This window comes from Manacus candei, unplaced genomic scaffold (genome assembly GCF_025592945.1).
Source record: "Manacus candei isolate 608988 ecotype Guabito, Panama unplaced genomic scaffold, ASM2559294v1 h1tg000052l, whole genome shotgun sequence".
Lineage (NCBI taxonomy): Eukaryota > Metazoa > Chordata > Aves > Passeriformes > Pipridae > Manacus > Manacus candei.
Window position 1 is genome coordinate 4,569,636 of NW_026138100.1, and position 18,291 is coordinate 4,587,926.

An 18,291-nucleotide genomic window follows, 5' to 3' on the forward strand; every position below is an offset into this window, starting at 1 on the left:
TCTGCTGTGTGGGCAGTAGCCTTCAATTAAGAAGAGTACCAATAGCTAAGATGACTATATCCTAACTAACTTTTTCTGAAAATTTTAACTGAAATATTTTCATGACATTTTTCCCATGACTAAGCAAGAGAGAACTTGAGTTTGCATTAAGATATCTAGCAAATATGTTTTAAATTATCAATCTTTCTTCTTTTATTGTGAAGACTGCCAGCCAAAATTACAGGATATTCTTGTACAGCAGAGATGCATATTTTTCTCTCTCAGAAATACCCAGAGTATATTAGCAAGACTGGCTAGAAAAGGCTTAGGGAAGCAAGCAGGTATGTGTTTGATATATTTGACTCCAGTTTTCACGGAAAAAAATCCAAAACTTAATGTTTTCTCTATAAATAAATAAGATTGCAATTGAGACTAAGGATTTTCATGCAAAATTTTGGCTGGCTGCTTGGATAAATCCATTCTAACTAAGAAAAACTAGGAAGATTTTAGGTAAGCAAAAATAAGTATCTGAATTAAAGTGATTAGTGTTGAGTATTTAATTTTAATTTTAATTAGTTTTGCAACAAACAATACAGATTATAGGAGGCATTTACTGCTGCCTTTGAAAGAAAGCCCTTCAACCAGCAGATGAATTTCAGATGTGTTACTTGTCTAATAAATGACCAGCATCACATTCCAGAGCATTTCCACATTTTTCAGAGTTCCTTTTCCAGTTTCACTTACTATAAGCCTGCTTGAACATGAAGTACTGTCAAACGGTAGTATTGGTGAGATGACTATGAGCTAAAAATTAATCTGATTGCAGTAGCAATAAATTAATGTAAATAATTCACAGCAACATGCAGACTGACCTGTCCAGTAATAGGTTAGGTGCAAATAAAAGCTTTCCTGGGTGTTCCATGGAGCGCCAGACTAAGCCGATCATCAGTATCTCTAACCAAGCACATTCCAGTAGATGAACCTGATCATGGAGTGTTAAATCCACAAATCCTGAAAGAATAAATAGGAGACAGTAAAAACACTCCAGGTTTTGTAAGTGGAACAACATTATTCAGAGAACCAGGTTAAAAAGTGCATTAAAGCTGGATAACCAAAAAGAGCAATAAAAGAGACATTTTTTCTCTTTTCATTTTGGGTTGAGTTTTGTCTGTTACTAGATCCATCCTAATAATTATTCCATCCTACAGAACAGTCAGTATTTTCTGACACTCTTTGTGTCCCAGCTGTACCCTTTGCCAAAAGCAGAGCAAGAGCCAGGACAGCATCTCTATCCCCACACCTATCACCAGTGGCCTGGGAAGCCAGGTGCACACTGTAGAAAGGGGCATCTCTCCACCACAGTGCCATGTTGCTTGGGGCATGATGGAGGTAAAATAGAAAAATGCCTTACAAAATTAAATGACAGCTCTAATTAGCTGTCACCCAGACCAATTTTCCTGGTGGAATGCTGTTTTATAGACTCATGAACAATTCATCATACTGCAAGTGCTGTACTTGTGTGGAAGAGGGCCCAGATATAGCATTTCAAATAAACTAGTAAGCAAATGCTGATCACTGCATTCAGAATTCACTGATGAAACACTTGTTTATATTTCTATTGGTATATAGCACCCGGAGGAAGGACGTGACCTCTCTTTCTCTGTATTTAAACACTGGAAACAATGAATGCAAAATTAAAAGATTGTTTATAACAATACTAAAAAATACTAATATGAAAGAATAATGATGAAGGTAGATATGAAAACATAATCACAGTGGTCCTTCCTGTGTTCATTACATGGAACAGATTGTATTATTCTCTATTTGAGTTTCTAACTTTTCGTGAATGTTACCTTCAATCCAAAGGGGAGATTGTACAGTTCAATTCATTAAACCTTGCATAACTAATTCCTTGAAATTAGAAGGAACTTCCTAAATTGAAATGTGTAGAAGTTCCCTTAAAAGAGATCTTATTTATCTTTTCCTCAGTGTTATGAGGGTAACACATTATTATATAAATTTTGCCATATTTTTTCTTATTTGGTAATTATTATTTACCATTATTATTCTTCAGAATAGAGGTTAGAGGGTAAACTACCTTACCAGTCCAGTAAATGGTAGGATTTTCCTTCTGTGTTGTGTCCTCTCTAGAGGTATATACTAAATCAGGTATATTTGAGGAATATACCTGACATAGTCTCAAGTGCTATCTTGAGAAAAAGGAAGAAAAAAGGCACGTGTTTTTAAAGATAAGTGTTGTGCTATGAAATACATTTTTCAAATAACAAAGAGGTAGAGAAGAAAAAAAATACAGTTCACAATAACTTTAAAAATACTGTTATGTTTGGTAAAACAGTTGTTGATATAATTATTTTTAATGAAAATATCTGAGAGAACTAATCGATCTATTCACAAAGAATCATTCAAAAAAAGGTAATAGCTTTGACATATCTGAAATAAAACCCACCTATCAATCATTAGAAGTGAATTTAGACAGTTACATTACCTGCTGTTTTTATGAAAGTGGTAACAATAGGAGAAAAAATAATTGCCTTTTCCTGTATTTCCCCTTTATTACCAAATACAATTTTCAGACTTCAAAGACTGATGGAATGGCATTTGTCTGAGTCACCAAACAGCCTGAACAATAGAGCTGAAACTTAAAAGAGCAACACTCTTAAGAACAAAGCATTGGTTACAGCACTCGAACAAAATTGGCAGAAAGAAACTGTCAGTATATGGAGAACAAATAATAACCCCCATGTTTCCTTTTAAGTATTACCTTAGTACGACAACAAATAATAATGAAGTGTTTTTTCCTACACTTGAAGAGTATAACAGAAATGCAGGGACACAGATCCAGGTGTGGTGTCTGAAGTTTGCGATCAGTGCCTTACAAGTCAGTTAGATTGCCATCATTTCACATGGCTGCATACTTTCCTGCAACAGATTGTTTTGATTGTTGCAGAAAAACTGAGCTTGTTACAACAGTGGCAATTCACTTTCCTTAAAACTCTGCCTATTCTACAATATTCTGGACACCAAAATGCTTTGCTTTGTCTCCACACTGTCTCAGTCTTTATTTTCGTTACGCTTATTCTCAAACCCCTTTTAAGCCCTTTTTATTAGCTCTATTTTTCCCATCCCCACAGATGAAATTCAGATTGCACTGAGGCCAAGTAATCTGCACAAAAACTAAAGAGAGAAAGTAAAAAATAAAGCTAATAAATTACCTCACTAATACTGTAGAGCAGTGATATTTTGTTGGCCTGCTGAGAATAGAAATATACTACCTGACATCTTTTAAAGTAGTTGAATGAGAATACTTTGCATTAAAAGTCCTAAAATATTAATGTTCTAGAATTTTAACTCCAATTTCATAGCATAATACAATCAGCTGGGTTGGAAGGGACCTCTGAGATCATCAAGTCCAACTCTTGATCCACTACCGCCGTGGTTACTAGACCATGGCACTAGACCATGGCACCTTTCAGCAAAGTTAAAAAAATTTCAAAAACCTAGGAATGGAAAGAAAAAATATTGTGGGTCCATAGTTCAAAGAATTAAATGACCACTAAGCCTGACACCTACCTTGGGTATCAAAGCTAACACAAACTTTGATTAATGCAGGTTTAGAAGCCTGTATTATAATAATACATATTAACCATAGTTCATAGAAAAAACTTATTAAATTGCCTTGATGGCTTTTTTACATGACATTTTTAGTTTATTACCTTGCTGTAGATAAAACCAGTGAGTTAGTTTAGTTGATAAAACTAAACATCTTGCCCAGAGAAGCTGTGGATGCCCCATCCTTGGAAGTGTTCAAGGCCAGGCTGGAGAGGACTTTGAACAAGCTGGCCTAGTGGAAGGCACCTCTGCCCATGGCAGGGGGGTTGGAGCAAGATGATCTTTAAGGTCCCTTCCAACTCAAACCACTCAATGATTCTATGAAATAATAGTTTTGAGGAAACTGAGTTCTATGAGACATTTGATTTTGTAAAAACATGCAACACATTAAATGAATGAAAATATTTTAAATTACATATCTCAGTATGGCAAAAGGGTAATAATAAATTGAAGTGTTCCTAAAGAAAGGATATACAGTTCACCTCTCTACCCCAGACAATTTTTTAATGATGACATGGAAAAAACAGAAATCATAATTCAGATTTCCTGTTGGCATGTGGGAAATAATGCAAAAGCAGGTTGATAATGTAAGCAATGTAAATCACTCACTAGCTTCATCATAAATTTAAGCCGAGAACATTCAACATATTTACAAGACAAAGTTATGATATAACTATACAGTAGCAGTTATGAAAAGGATATAGAAATGATGGAGAAATATCAGTCCAGTTCGAGCTACATCTAATGGAGACATTGAACTTTATAAAAATCCAGGGAGAGCATAAGAAAGTTGAATTACCTCAGTGTTATCTGGTAACCATCCTTCAAGTGGGATGAGAAGTTGGACAGAATGGTAGAGAAACATCAAAATGAATAAAGCATTGAAAAATATGCCCTCTAGTGAGGAATAAAAGGAATTTAGTTACTCTTTGTGAAGCTAAATAGTCTAGAGGGGTTAAAGGACAGTAGTGGGTAAATATCCAAAGAAAAAGAGAACAGCATTACAAAAAGTAATAAGATAACACAGAGAAGCTCATGCTGGAAACTAAATCTGCTCCAAGTCAGACTACAAAAGAGGGGCTATTGTTAACAAAAGTTGTTATTATCTAAGTAACATATTAAGTTTCCATGAATTTTCTATCATTAGAAACATTAATCAAGATTTAATTATTATTTTTAAGACAAAGTCTTGTTCAAGCAAGTTAATTCAGAATAATGTCACAGAAGGTTAAATTAAACTATGAATAAATCATTAGTCACTTCATCATTTAGAGCAACTTTAATGTTGCTGAAATTATGTGTAGATGTGCACAGCATTCTCAAATATCAGTGTTCTTTTAATGTTGGCAAGTTTTGAAAAGTATTCAAAAAGTATTTTTTAATTCTAAATTTTTTGTTACTGCGCTTTAAGGAAGAAGAAAGACATTCGCTTCACTGTTGATAAATTAATTAATTGCAGTTTGGATGTAACCTATATCTGACTCTATACACCAGATTGACCAATTGCATGACATTATGAGACATATCAAAATCCCCATGTGGCCAAAGCCCACAAGACCTAGATTGCCACTAATCCATTCATCTATCATATGCTTGGCATTAGATTTGGGAATCCAAAATTGTATGATCCCACCATCCTAAAAAAATGAAGGCAGTAACCATTTACAACAGGTATGAGCAAATCTCTTTGTAACATGGAAGTTTGGGTAGCTGCCCAAGAGCAACACAAGGACTGCTGGAAGTAATATTCAATAAAGCTTACAAACCTGAGAAGAGAGAAGTGATTTATGCAATAAATTGCTTGATTGCAGTAAGGAACAACAGAAAGCTCAGATGATTTTCATTTATTGCTACTGTTAGCATACATTGTGACCCCTGAAGTCCTCTGAAATAACCACTACCTACATATGCATTTGTATACATATATATATGTGTGTAAAATCATATCATTTTGAAACTAATAAATTCATCATTTGCCTCAGTGACTTTTGACCAAATAAGCAGCTTTCTGTTTTATCAGAAACAATTTCTCTAGCAATTACCATTCTCTGAGACCCAATAGCCAGCATCACTGCAGATTCAATCCTACAACAGTAAGCCCTCCAGTGGGTCCTTACTACCTTTTGGAAATCATCATGACAATTTTGCAGCTTCTACTCATACTCATAAGACACAACTACAGGGTGTTCAAACTGTTCAAAATCCGTCACATAGAGGTGAAAAAAAATGGTAGAGAAACCTTTTTACATCTGATCCAACTCTAATCCAACCTATATGTTTATACTATATCTCTTAATTAACATGATGGATACCTAAAATATAAATGTCAGCCAATTTTTGCAAGACAGTAAACAACATTGTGCCATAAAGAATGACTCTGTGTCCAGATGTTTTGAAGGAAAGTAAAGTAAAAGCAATAAATAGTTTTAAAAGCAATAGTGAAGCTCCATCTAGCAAAGTATCCCATTTACAACAGCAATTGATACCACATGCTTATGGCAAAACTTGCAGCAGGAGAAACATATGCTTCTACAGGAAGTTTTCTCAGGCTCCAGAAATACGTGGTTTGGACTTGCAGAGCCAAAGATGGTCTTTTTGTGTTATCCTGCTCACCTTTGAAACAATCTTGTCCTTCTTGGAGCATTTTCCAGTTAAACTATGTTCTTTCAGAGACAGTGAGACTAGAACTGCACAGGTTTTCAGTCTGCCCTTGTCTTCATCACCTAAGTCAATAACATCCATAGTTTTTATCACCAATATTCACACCCTTTTTTTCCAGCTAACTTATTAGTAAGCTGAACAACATACGCCTAACTATTGATCTTCAAAGGTTCTCTCTTTCCTAAATGTCCTACCTGCTTGCCTGTAAAGTCTTTAACTTGATAGTAACATGAAAATCTTTAGTATTTCCTCTAGCAAAAAAAAGGATGTTATACTACGCAAAATGTTGTGGGAAATCAGAACACTCCTACATTGTGTGTTTTAAATCTGCACAGACAACTATTTTTTTCTGTCTTACTGCAGTGTTTTGAAAAGTGGCAACAACCACAGAAAAAGGCTGTTATTTACAATTCAGTACAATATCTCAATTATGTGATGGTCACGTAATAGGCAACATTTGGAACAAAACACTAATTAGGTTGGCAAAGACAGGAGGAAAGTAGTGGTGGGTGCTGCAAAATAATTGCTAGCAACCATCCAATAAAACAACCAAATTAAGAGAGGTTTGTATAGAGAAAAATATCTAAGTGGATGAAAGGCAAACAGCAAAATAATTCCTACGGCAAGTTCTGTTCTCAAAAAACAGCCAGAAAGAGGAAAAACAGCATCTGTTCCTCATAACCTAAAGCACATTGGAGGACCAATACCTCAGTCACCACTGTTTGATTAAGTGGTGAGATCTGTGCCTGCTGTAATGCCACAAGCTTGGTGTCCAACCTCTCCACTTTAAGCAGAGTGGTGAGACAGCATCTAGGCATTTATCTAGCACATAAGATGATGTTTTGTTCTGAAATTGCATGGATCACTCAGCCTCTGCAACCCTGCAGGCTGAGCCCTGAAACCTCTTAGTTTAAGAGGTGGTTAAAACCCACACCTTGACTACAGCCTTGCCTGTACACAACGGCAGAGCAAAACAGAATCCAAAGACAAGTGAATCAGAGAATCAAAAACACTGTTTTCCTTGAGCCTTGGTATTCACACAGCTATTTTTATAATGCTACTTATTCTTAATTCTTTCAACAGACCTTCAGACCAAAATTATAAGACACTTTTATTAAATTCTCCCTCCTGAGGGCACTTACAGTGTGACGTATTGTCATATTGGCTTAATTGTTTACACACCACCAGTGTTTTAAATCAAGACTTATTTTGAAGACTGAAGATTAAAGATCTCTAAACCTCAACATTTTCAATCCAAATATTTTGCTAAAAGAGTAGTCTCGTTATTTCAATTTTTTTAAAGGGACATTGCTTTTGTTTCTGTAAATGCAGTCAGAAAAAAATTAGCTACAATTTACTGAGTTCCTGGGAGGAAAGTCTGAAAGGTAAACATAAAGCAAGTGGCATAGTTGTAAGAGCCTCTAACTACTTGTCCGCTTTTTCACAATTCTCTATTTTTCCTGCCTGTATAATTATAATATAGCAGAACACCAATCCAAACTCACACATTGTCTTGTCTAAGTGTAAACAGTCTGTCAGAAATTAAATAAATTGAGATCAGGGAGAACAGCATCTGCTCTTAATTACTGTTAATTCCTTTTAAAAATTACATTTGCCATTTTCAGCCCTAATGGTTTTAAACTTCTTTCAAAAAAAAAAAAAAAAAGATTGCAATTTACAGGTGTAAACTTAATATAGGTTACGAATGTTTGGGTTTTGGGCAAAACCCAAGCAGTCAGAAGAATGATGAGGCTCTGCTTTCACAGTCTGTTTCATACTGAAAGTCAAGATCAAGCAAGTTTTTACTCTTCTCCTCTACCAGAGGTTTCCATCCTCCTTGAACTGGCCTAATGAGACCTGCCTTACAGTTTGGCATATGGACCACCCCAATCAAACCCCCTACCTGACACTGTTCCCAGAGCAGGATGCTGCAGGGATGTCACATTTGTGACTTTTATTTCAGATCCCATTTCTAGGAGCTGGTCTGATCTGCTTCCACTTAAAAGCTGCACCATGATGATTCCAAAAAGTATTTCTCAGATAAATGAGAACCACTTCAACTGCTTTCCAGGAATATGTAAAGTTATCAAAACTTCACTCAATGCTTTCTGCTTACACAAAAAGTGTACACTTTTTCAGACTCGTCCAGTCCATATCTTTTCAGGACGAGGAGTCTAAAATTTTCCTGAGGCCAATCCTGGTCCAAGTAGCCAATGCAAACTCAATACTTTACACTAAGCCCAATTTGGTTTTAGAGCCCTGGAAACACTTCAGGGGTAGTGACAGACAATTGCTACTGATCAGAGACACAGTCTCTTCTCCAGGCAAACTCTTGCTACATTTTTATGAAGTACTGATGCCTTGCCTGAGAGAAACATGAGAATTCTCCACCACACCACCAGCTTGGCTGGCAATGTTCCTAGGGAGATGGACTATGTGCTGGACTGAAGGTCTGCAGGAACATCCAGCCTGGGAGCCAGCCCTTAGCTGTGACTTTTGGGGAAAGTAAGTTCTCCCTGAACACCAGCACAAGCAAATTATTCTGTAGGATTTATTTGACTGCCTGAAGAAGATGCGTCCCATGCTGGTGGATGGTCAGGCTGTGTGTCCAAAGCTCAAGACTTCTTCCTCACTGTGCTCTCCCAGGCACAGACACAGACTGGAGATAAGACAAACTGGGTAGTGTTGTAGCTCAAGCCCGTGGCTGACTCAGGAAACAATCTCAGCGAAGCTAAGTGCTGTCAAGTCCTGACTTTCTCGCATATGTCACTGTGTCTGCCTTGACTTAAACACAGGGGGTTTTTTGCAACAATTTCGCTTGGTTAACCAAAGATTATTCCAGAAAGTGCATTAGCAGTACCAGTTAACACAAATACATAGAGGCCTTCCATCAGGGAACATAATAAAAGTAATTGGCACTCACATAACACTTTACATTTTCAAAGGGCAGTAAAACCATTAAGTATTATTGAATGTATTTTATAGATAGAACACAGAGAGGTTAAGTGCCTCATTCAGGGGGAGGCAGGATTAGGACAGAGGTGTCTCACATTCTCTCATCCTTTCAGCCTCAAAAATCTTTGGTTTGGAGAAGCTTCCTTGAGTTCAAGTGCAAGTTCTGTTTATTGCAAATCAGTAAAAAGCAAAAAAAAACCCCAAACCTGAAGCAACTGAACTTTTTTCATACAGAAAAAGGAAAGAAAGCCTTACCAAGCTGGAGTGTGGGGGGAGAATTGTTTAGATGCAAGCAGAAAACCTGTATGCAGGAAATTATACAAGTATTAACTCTTAATCGGTTTTAAAACGCTCACTAATGTAGGCAAGGCAACTACCTACATAAAACAAATCTTGGACCTAAGTTTTCTTTTACCTCTAAATAAGCAGTTTTAAAAGTTATTAAAACAAGAACAAATCTTGCTAATCATAATAATTATAACAACTACTACTGTATAAGATTATTGCAAGTGAAGGCTGCCTGCCAGTTGGTTAGTGAAAGTTTATTATACTTGTTTCGTAAAGCAAGAAGGGAGACATACATATATTTTCTGTACAGAAAACAAGCACTTCAACTGATCAACAAATGTTGATGTTTGTTATTACATGCAAAATTCCTACAGCACTATACAGCAGTTATTTAAAGCATGTTAATGATCATTCATCCCTGGACTGTAATTGAGATTTCTGATACTTGGGGTACCCTTTGACAACAGTAAAATGCTACTTTATGGCTCTTTTACCACTGAGAGCTGTGCCATTTCTCAGGGGGTTCAGGCTTGCAAATAAAAAGCACAGAATGCTATCTGCATACCGAGAATGGAACAATAGCAGCTGCTCCCTTTGGTTTTGAGTGTAGGAACGGCCCATCACCTTCATGTGAAGGCTTTTCATTGAAGGGTGTCCTCCGAATTTTTCCCTGCACAGGTGAAGAAGGATACTACACAAAATTTATTATCTGCCGACTAAAAGAGATAGTATGAAGTAATACATCTTTTCTTTATTGTCTCTGCAACAGTTAATTACATGACATTAAACCTATATCAGTACTCAGGCCAATTTATAACAGTACTCAGGCCAGTTGCAAGTTGTTTAGAGGAGGGTTACTGGGATTTGTCATTTTTTTTAAGAGGTCACAGCTATGCAAAATGTTTTCCATCAAAAGCAGCTCCAGCTAAAATAATTTCTGTGGCTGGTTATGCATTCTTGACTGACTTTTATGAACTCAAAAGACATGCTCATAAATACAAGCTGTCTTCTCTACTTCATTCTTTCCCCTTCTGCCCTTCCCCACTCCATGAGGGCTGTCACACTTCTGATCTCTTCTGCTGGTTTAAGTGTTCAGACAACTGATGAAATAAACGGTTAAGAAGGAAGAGTATGAAAGGTGAGCAACGGGCAGCCGAGGTGCACCGACCACCTCAGATGGTTTACACTTTGTGTAAATCTACCCTAAGACTTGAGGTCCCATCCAGCATAGCTTGGATTTTTTTATATATATATACTGCTGCATCCAAGAGAATATTAGGTTTTCAGCATTTGTTTGACCTTCAAAGTACCAGGCTGTGTTCCAATCACAACCTAAACCAAATATAAGTTATGGTTTTGTGGCTGTCAAAAAAAATCACTTGAGGCAAAAGGTCTCATTAAGCAATCACTCTTTGAGCAATCTGTTTAAGCAATCACAGTTTTTAAGCAAACTGGAGGGGGAAAATGAAGCAGACACAGGCAAACTCTTTCACAGCTTTTTAAAGGACCCCAGCATGCCCCTTAGAGGTTTCAAATAGTTGCTTTAATACACAATTATTAGGGGAAAATTTTAAAACCAAACATCAAAGGCTTCCCAGTTGTTTTCCTCTTTTACAGAGAGCTTTTCTTACATCCTCTTACTAATTTTATAAGCACTTGATTGGATGGGACAGTACCCTAACAGTATCAGCAAAAGCAGCAAGCCACATGGTGGTCCATATGGAGCCCGTGTCTGGAGCTGGCTTGGGCAGCACTGCATGCCTGCCTTTCACTACAGCCCTGGGAGACAGACCTTGCTAGAGGAAGAGGTTCTGAAAAACCTCAGGGTGGATAAAGGCAATGCAGATATGTCACATGGTCTAGTAATAGTATAAGGGGCAGAATAAGGATGGCAAGTGAACAAAAGTAGGTTAAAGTAAGCCTGGAAACCTATTCTACCACAGGCTACTCTACCACATTTCTACTTCTCTGCTTCTCACTTTTTCCCCAAATGTTAGGGTATAAAAATATTTCCGTCGTTCCATTTTTTATCCTGTTTGTTCCTTTAATTATAACAGCTATATGAAAGACTTAAAGGTCATCATAACACAATTAAGAACATTTTAGAAAAGAGATAAAATTATATTTGCAAGGTAATACAATCAATGGCCAGCTTCAGTCACTTTTCTAAATTAATATTAGTTATTTATTGAAGGAATTAGAAGCTGAAATTAAGGATTGTTTATTCTTTCTGAATGTCCCTAAAATCCTGGTTTCATACTTCCATGTCTGGAAGCTTGAGAAATGTCACTTTTTAATTTAACACTTTCTTTGACTACAACAACTTTCACATGATGAAACTGGGAGAGCTATGGTCTCCCCTTCTTTATTCATAAAATCCAGTGAACAAGGCACTAAGCTTTTTGTTCCACAATCTCTTCCATCCCAGCATCTACTGTCTTCACCACTGAACCAATTAACATTCATTGCAGTAGCATCTGGAACTAGCAGAAAAGAGGATTATTTTGCAACCCAAGGAAAAGAGGGGAAAACTGTCAAGTCTGTAGTGAACTAGAAGATTAAAACTGCTTCAAGACTACAAATAGAAATTGCTCAGAACATAATGTGCTGTACCCAAGAAATGAGGCATAACCTCAGAGTTCATGGTCTGGTCATTCTTTACAGTCACTAGGAAATAAAACTAGCTTGACTAAGGCACCTGCATCCATTTTATTTCTCCAGATTGTTCACTTCTGGCGAAGTCTTATTCCTGTCTATTGCACTTTTAGACGAATAATAGACATTATATATCTATAGTTTAGCATTCATTACATTGGTTGGTACCTACATCAAAACAGAAACACAAGCACATATAAATGAGATTCAAAGGTTTCTTTTCCCTTCTATTCTTTTCACCCCTACATGACTGGTTTTGAACAGAACCCAATCTCTGAAAAAATTATCCAAGAAATTCTAAGGACACATCAAAGAGAAGAAAGACAGCAAAATTAATTGCTGCAATTTCCTTTAGCCACTATAACAAGAAGAGTATTTTAGCAGTTGTGTAGGAGTGTCATCATAAGACAGAGCAAAGGAATATTTTACAGGGAAAGCAAGACACTGGAATGCAGCTGGCCATTTATATTAACTTTCTTGTCCAAGTTATCAAGCAGCATGTTTCCACAAAACGCATCATTGTCTTAAGCCCCTTTTGTTGCACACTCTCCTTCGATGGGTAACAAACCCAAGGCAGATTTCAGCATCTGCAAAGCCTCAGGCACCCTCAGGAAACTGTTACATGTTGCATGGTCTGGGCTCAGGTGTGCATACAAAACACAGGTGTTGCACTTGCGGAACAATGACCTTGACTCAAGGTCCTGTACAGCCTGCTGAGACATTTGCTGAAGCTAGAGCTAGTTGGAAGCACTCTGACAGTGCATTTTATGTTGAAAAGTGACAGGCTGACAAGTTTAAAACACTCTGGAGAACTTCAGATTTCACAAAATGAAAATAAACAAATAAAAGAAGCTGGTTTCTATCTGTCCCTCTCAGCTACCTCATCTTGGTTTTCAGCACTCTACTAGGCACCTATTCCTACTCAGCACTGAGAAAAGTACCTAAATTTCTAGGAAATACAGGACTCTTTTTTTCCAAAATTGTTTTCATTTTAAACAGGTGACTAAAATATTTGAAATTTTACTGGTCTACTCTATCATGTTTAATGAAATGTTTCATTTCACCCAAAAAGGTTATTACCTAGCAAAAAGGTCCAAAAATTTCATTTTATATTAAGTGAAAATGTTTATTTTTTGTTGTTTGTACCTTCCATGAAACAAAGAAACTAATTACTCACACAACTATGATGGAGACATCTGGAAAAGCTTTGGAACAGTGCACAAGCTCATCCACAGTGACTGGACCTATAAATTCTATTTATCATCCTTTGCCAGGACTAGAAAGTTGTACGGAATTCCATCACATTAAAAAAAATCACTTTAATATCTTCTAATAACTATAGCAGCAGAAATTAAATATTAGAAGAAAAAAAAATATAACTTAAAATTCAGAAAGTTTTTCCTGGAATTTTAATTTTATATTTTTTCCAACTCATAAAAAAAGGGGTAGTTTTCATCCTCCCTATTTCAGAGACATTTTGATCGATTTTGTTTTTCTTTTCTCTTTTGCCTGCTTTGAGATGCAAATTTGATAGACTCCTCATGATGAGAAGAAACCTTTATCTTGAATCATAAATAGAGTCCCTTCACACAGTTCAGATAGAGACTAGGAGACTATTTTATGAATAGTATCACCGTACCGACCCTCAAAGCACAGTTTGGATCATATATAGAAGGCTGGGGGTTCCAATCCTCAGAGGCAGAGGAGGTGTGTTTGGTGTGGGAGCCCTGAGGCAGCAAATATGATCTGAGTGTTACCCAAATGATCTTGCCCACTTTTGATGATAACCAGAAGTTTATAGGTTCTTGTTATATACTTCTACAGCTCACATATGTTTATATGCTCCCATAGCTACACTGTTGCCACTAGAAAAGTTACCAAGATGAGACAAAGTCAGGCAGTAACTGCAATATGGACACGACCATAATAGGTCACACAGAATTGATGTTGCACTATGATGGTGAAAGATGAACTTATAAAGAACTGGAAAAGAGACAGAAAACATGAAGGAACAATGTGGTTAAAACTTGTCAAGCAGATGTCACAGCACTCTAACCTTTGATATGCTTAATATGACTATTAATGATCAGACAGCCCAGGCAAACAATGAAGTAGCAAACTATGAAGATGACAGAAAATGATTTAACTTAATCAGAACAAATAAAACAGGAATTTCAGGAATACTCAGAGAAGTTAATCACCTCCTAACTGTTTGTGCTAAGTCTGGAATCAACCTAAATTTTAAGCATTTTCAGGCTGCATTTTTGCACATACAGAAAATCAAAGTGGGAACTGAAGAAGAGGAATGCACCAGGAAATTCAAAAACAAGCATAAGAATCTTAACATTATTGTCTTACACACACACATAAAAGTAATTCTGAGTGTAAAATAAAGCATCGAAACACTTAAATATAGTCCTACCCATATTAAACATTAACTATTACCAAGCTGCTCAGAGACTTGGAAGCCAAGAGACCCAGTGTCAGGCCGGAAGCTTTTTAAGAAGAGGGAAAACAGCTCATCAACATTATACTGAACTACCTCTGCTATCCCATTACTGAATTATTTCAGTCTTCCACCTACATGAAATCAGCACTTTAAAGTTACTCCACATTATCTGTAGATAAAATAACTCATGGAAAGCTGGTAACAGTTATTCCCTGTCAGCTGAAGAAAAGCAGACCTGAATTCATCAGACTGCAGTAATGGATTTTTACCAAAATATCTCAGAAGCCCTATTACTGACAAATAAGGCACAAAAAGCCTCATCTGGAGTCTAAAGAAAAGAGCACTCTGACTGCACTGTCTACTGAAATAAGGCAGTAAGGGAAATGAATTTATTTTGCCTGGCACTGTCTCATTTGGATGTTCAAATGTCAATGTCTGTTTGAACCCTTGATTAGAAGTGGCCCCTTAAAAAAAAAAAAAAACAGAACAAAAAAACCCCCCACCAACCAAACCAACACACAAAAAAAACCCAGAACAAAGACCTGTAACATAGACTAGAACAAAGGTAAAAAATAGACATGAAAGAGAACTGAGAAACATAATTGCTTTCAAACAAATGGCATAGTTTAATATATGACATTATTTCAGACTTAGTCATAACTAATTTTTCTGTAGACATACTCAGTGGTATCAACAATCACTTCTCAGGATAGATTTGCATAACATCTGGTAAAGTAGCACGTAAAACTTCTGTAAAAGATAAGCCTTTTTTTTTTTTAAGAAGAGAGGCATACTGGCAAGGAGTATAATGAGCATTATAAAAAAAAATAGCGGATTTAATTTATATTTATGCCTGTAGCCTAAGAATCTTCAAATAAGGCAGGGATGTGGGGGGGGAGGAAGGTTGTTTCACAAGGATATTTAATGTGCTTCACAGTTTGCCCATGCAGCAGATAAGGTGCTGAGATAACTGTTTAGAAATGGATGCGCTGTGGCAAAATTAACACAAGGAGGCATTGGCACCATTAGTGCTTCCCTGTGGTAAAGCAACAATCTTCCCAAAAGGCTCGTATAAAGGAACATAACCCTACATGTTTACCTGGGGGAAAAAGGTGCATTTACTATTCATATCGGAGTCAATGATTCTCCATAGCTGTGTGTATATGAATACCAAGCGTGGGAAAAAAAATGAAGTCACAAGTAGCACTGATAAATATGCCGGATTTTCACCTCTTCTGTGTCAGCTGAGAACCTCTCTATGCATACTGTTTTTAAAATGTGTGAGATGTTAACCAATTAATACTAGTGTTTAATTCCACCATCACCAAATAAAATATACTAGAGCTTTCATTTTGCACAGACATTGCAAAATCCCACCCTACAGAAGACTAAAAATCAACTGCTGATTCCAAAAAGGTTGCCACATGCTTCTGTCATTTCAGGTCACTATTTACTAGCTGTACAGTGCAAATTTGGCCCCAAGAACGTCCAGAAGAATTTACTGCTTTCCTGAAAGACAAAGACAGAAGAACAACTTCTAAAAAATATGCACTAGAATCAGCAACAAACCAGTCAGTCTTTGCCTCCTGAGAAGTAAAGTATCTTGTATCCCAGGGATTCAAGGAAACCAAAGATCCTCTGTCAACTAGGATGCATCTTGAGTGAGGAGTAAATTACGATGCTACCTCTTCATTATGACTCTCCAACCCCTTACAGTTGTGGCATAGCATTACAGAATATTTTACAGGTTAAGCAGGAATATGCAAAGTAGGAGCTAAAGAACATCTATTTAGGCAAACAGGATAAAGGCTGTAAATGGTGCCAGTAACTGGAATATTCTTGTCCTTTGTACAGAGAGACTGGAAAAGATCACTCTGTAGAAGTAAAGAGAAATTAAATTAGAAAAAGACTTGCGCTAGAACTGTATGTTACTTTTGGCAGTATGACATGAATCTTTCTAGCACCATCATATTAATTCTTGCCTGTATACTGCCACCCTCGCATTTCAATTGCCTCAACTATTTTGCCAATAACTGGACTGGGGTACTCACACAAGTTATAGGCAAGCCAAAATACACACACGCAAAAGATTTTTAACCCAGCTAAATCCCTTTACTTGCATAACACAGGGGGAAGCAGAAAGGTAGGAATTGCAACTGGAATAAATACTTGTGAAATTACAATCTCACAAAGTGTGTCCTACAAGTGTATGTGATATTCATAAGAAATACTACCTTTTTAGCAATGAAAGGAGATTTCCTAAATTGGTCAGACATGTAATACTACTATAATAATTTATATTATTATGGCAATATTGAAATTTTAGGTCTATTCCAGTCAGTTAGAGACCGTTCAGTGTTTTAGTAAACACTTGGCTCCCATGCCAGCAGCCCATATAGCCACTTCTCTATTTGCAGACATGTTCTCTGAGGGACAGCAGCTGTTGCAGAAGATGCTTCATCAAGCTATTGATAAGATTTATTATTCTCTGGGGGAATTTTAATTAGTCTACTCTGCCACTTTCCCTATCTTTATGAATCAAAGTAAACTAAGATTTCTTGAATTTTGGTTTTCCAAATCACCTCAAACACTCCAGAATGTAATTTAACAAGGAACACAACATTTTTAGTCTGTGAGATTTTGAATGGTACTTTTCCCCTTGTCTATATATTAACCTTGATTCTGGGTCTTACGACTTCCTACTGGATTAACTGAAAGAAGTTCCAAACCAAAAATCTCAGGCCACAGAGAAAAAAAATCACTGAAAATTCTGCCAATATGCATTCTCTTTTTCAGAGATCAGTCTGCTCAGAAGGAATACCAGAGAGATTCACTGGGTATCCCTGACACCCTGAGAAGTCCTCCTCTCGGGTGGGGGAAGGGACATGGACACTGAGTCAAAGTCAAGATCTTGATTCCTCCCTCCTGTTTCCAAGGCTCCTCAAAAGGCTTAAGAAACTTTAGGTCTAGACCCAAAGTCTAACCACAGTGATAAATATGATAAATATTTCATTTCCATATCCCTGCTTAGGACTGTGGCAGACACCGACATTTCTTACAAGGAATAGAACTTTCCATAAGGAAGACAGAAGGCAATATTTCCTTATGGCCACTCTTAGCTGAGAACAAACTCAAGCCAATCACATATTTCTCATTTCCTATTTCACTGTGGGATATTTTGTAACTGCTTTCACAAGTTTAAATTTGCAGCCATCCCTAACTAACACACAGACAAAACAAAATGCTCTTTACACACATAGTTCATTTCCTGGAGAGATAATCAAAGAAAACAAATGAGCTGCATAACAGATGTGTCATATAATGCACCACTGCAGCAGTACAGAAAGGGTAAGAGTCCATCCAGAAGTCACCTGCAATAAATCTTTCCTAATTATTTATATGTAACTTAAAAACTCCTATATATCTAATATGAGATTTTAGTGAATAACTCACTTGAACAGAAAAATAATACAGATGATATTGAAATAATCTCTGGACTAACCAGCTGGAATTACAGCTGATCATGCTCAGAAATATAGTACTGGAGAGGAACTAAAAGAATTAGGTTGAAGTTATTGAACATCAAGTAAAAAAGGCCAATTTGTGTGAATTATGTGAACAGGGAACAATGGGTATGTGCACATGCACATACATATCGCATCGGTGCTTTCCAA

General features: G+C 36.8%; 1 protein-coding gene across 1 annotated transcript in view; it reads right to left on the bottom strand.

Moving 5' to 3' along the window:
• Positions 1 to 18,291, bottom strand: part of ESR1 (estrogen receptor 1) — a 153,992-nt gene that overhangs the window by 20,138 nt on the left and 115,563 nt on the right. The window contains 1 exon segment of the mRNA XM_051801657.1: positions 852 to 990. Within this exon segment, the coding sequence (XP_051657617.1) occupies positions 852 to 990 (139 nt within the window).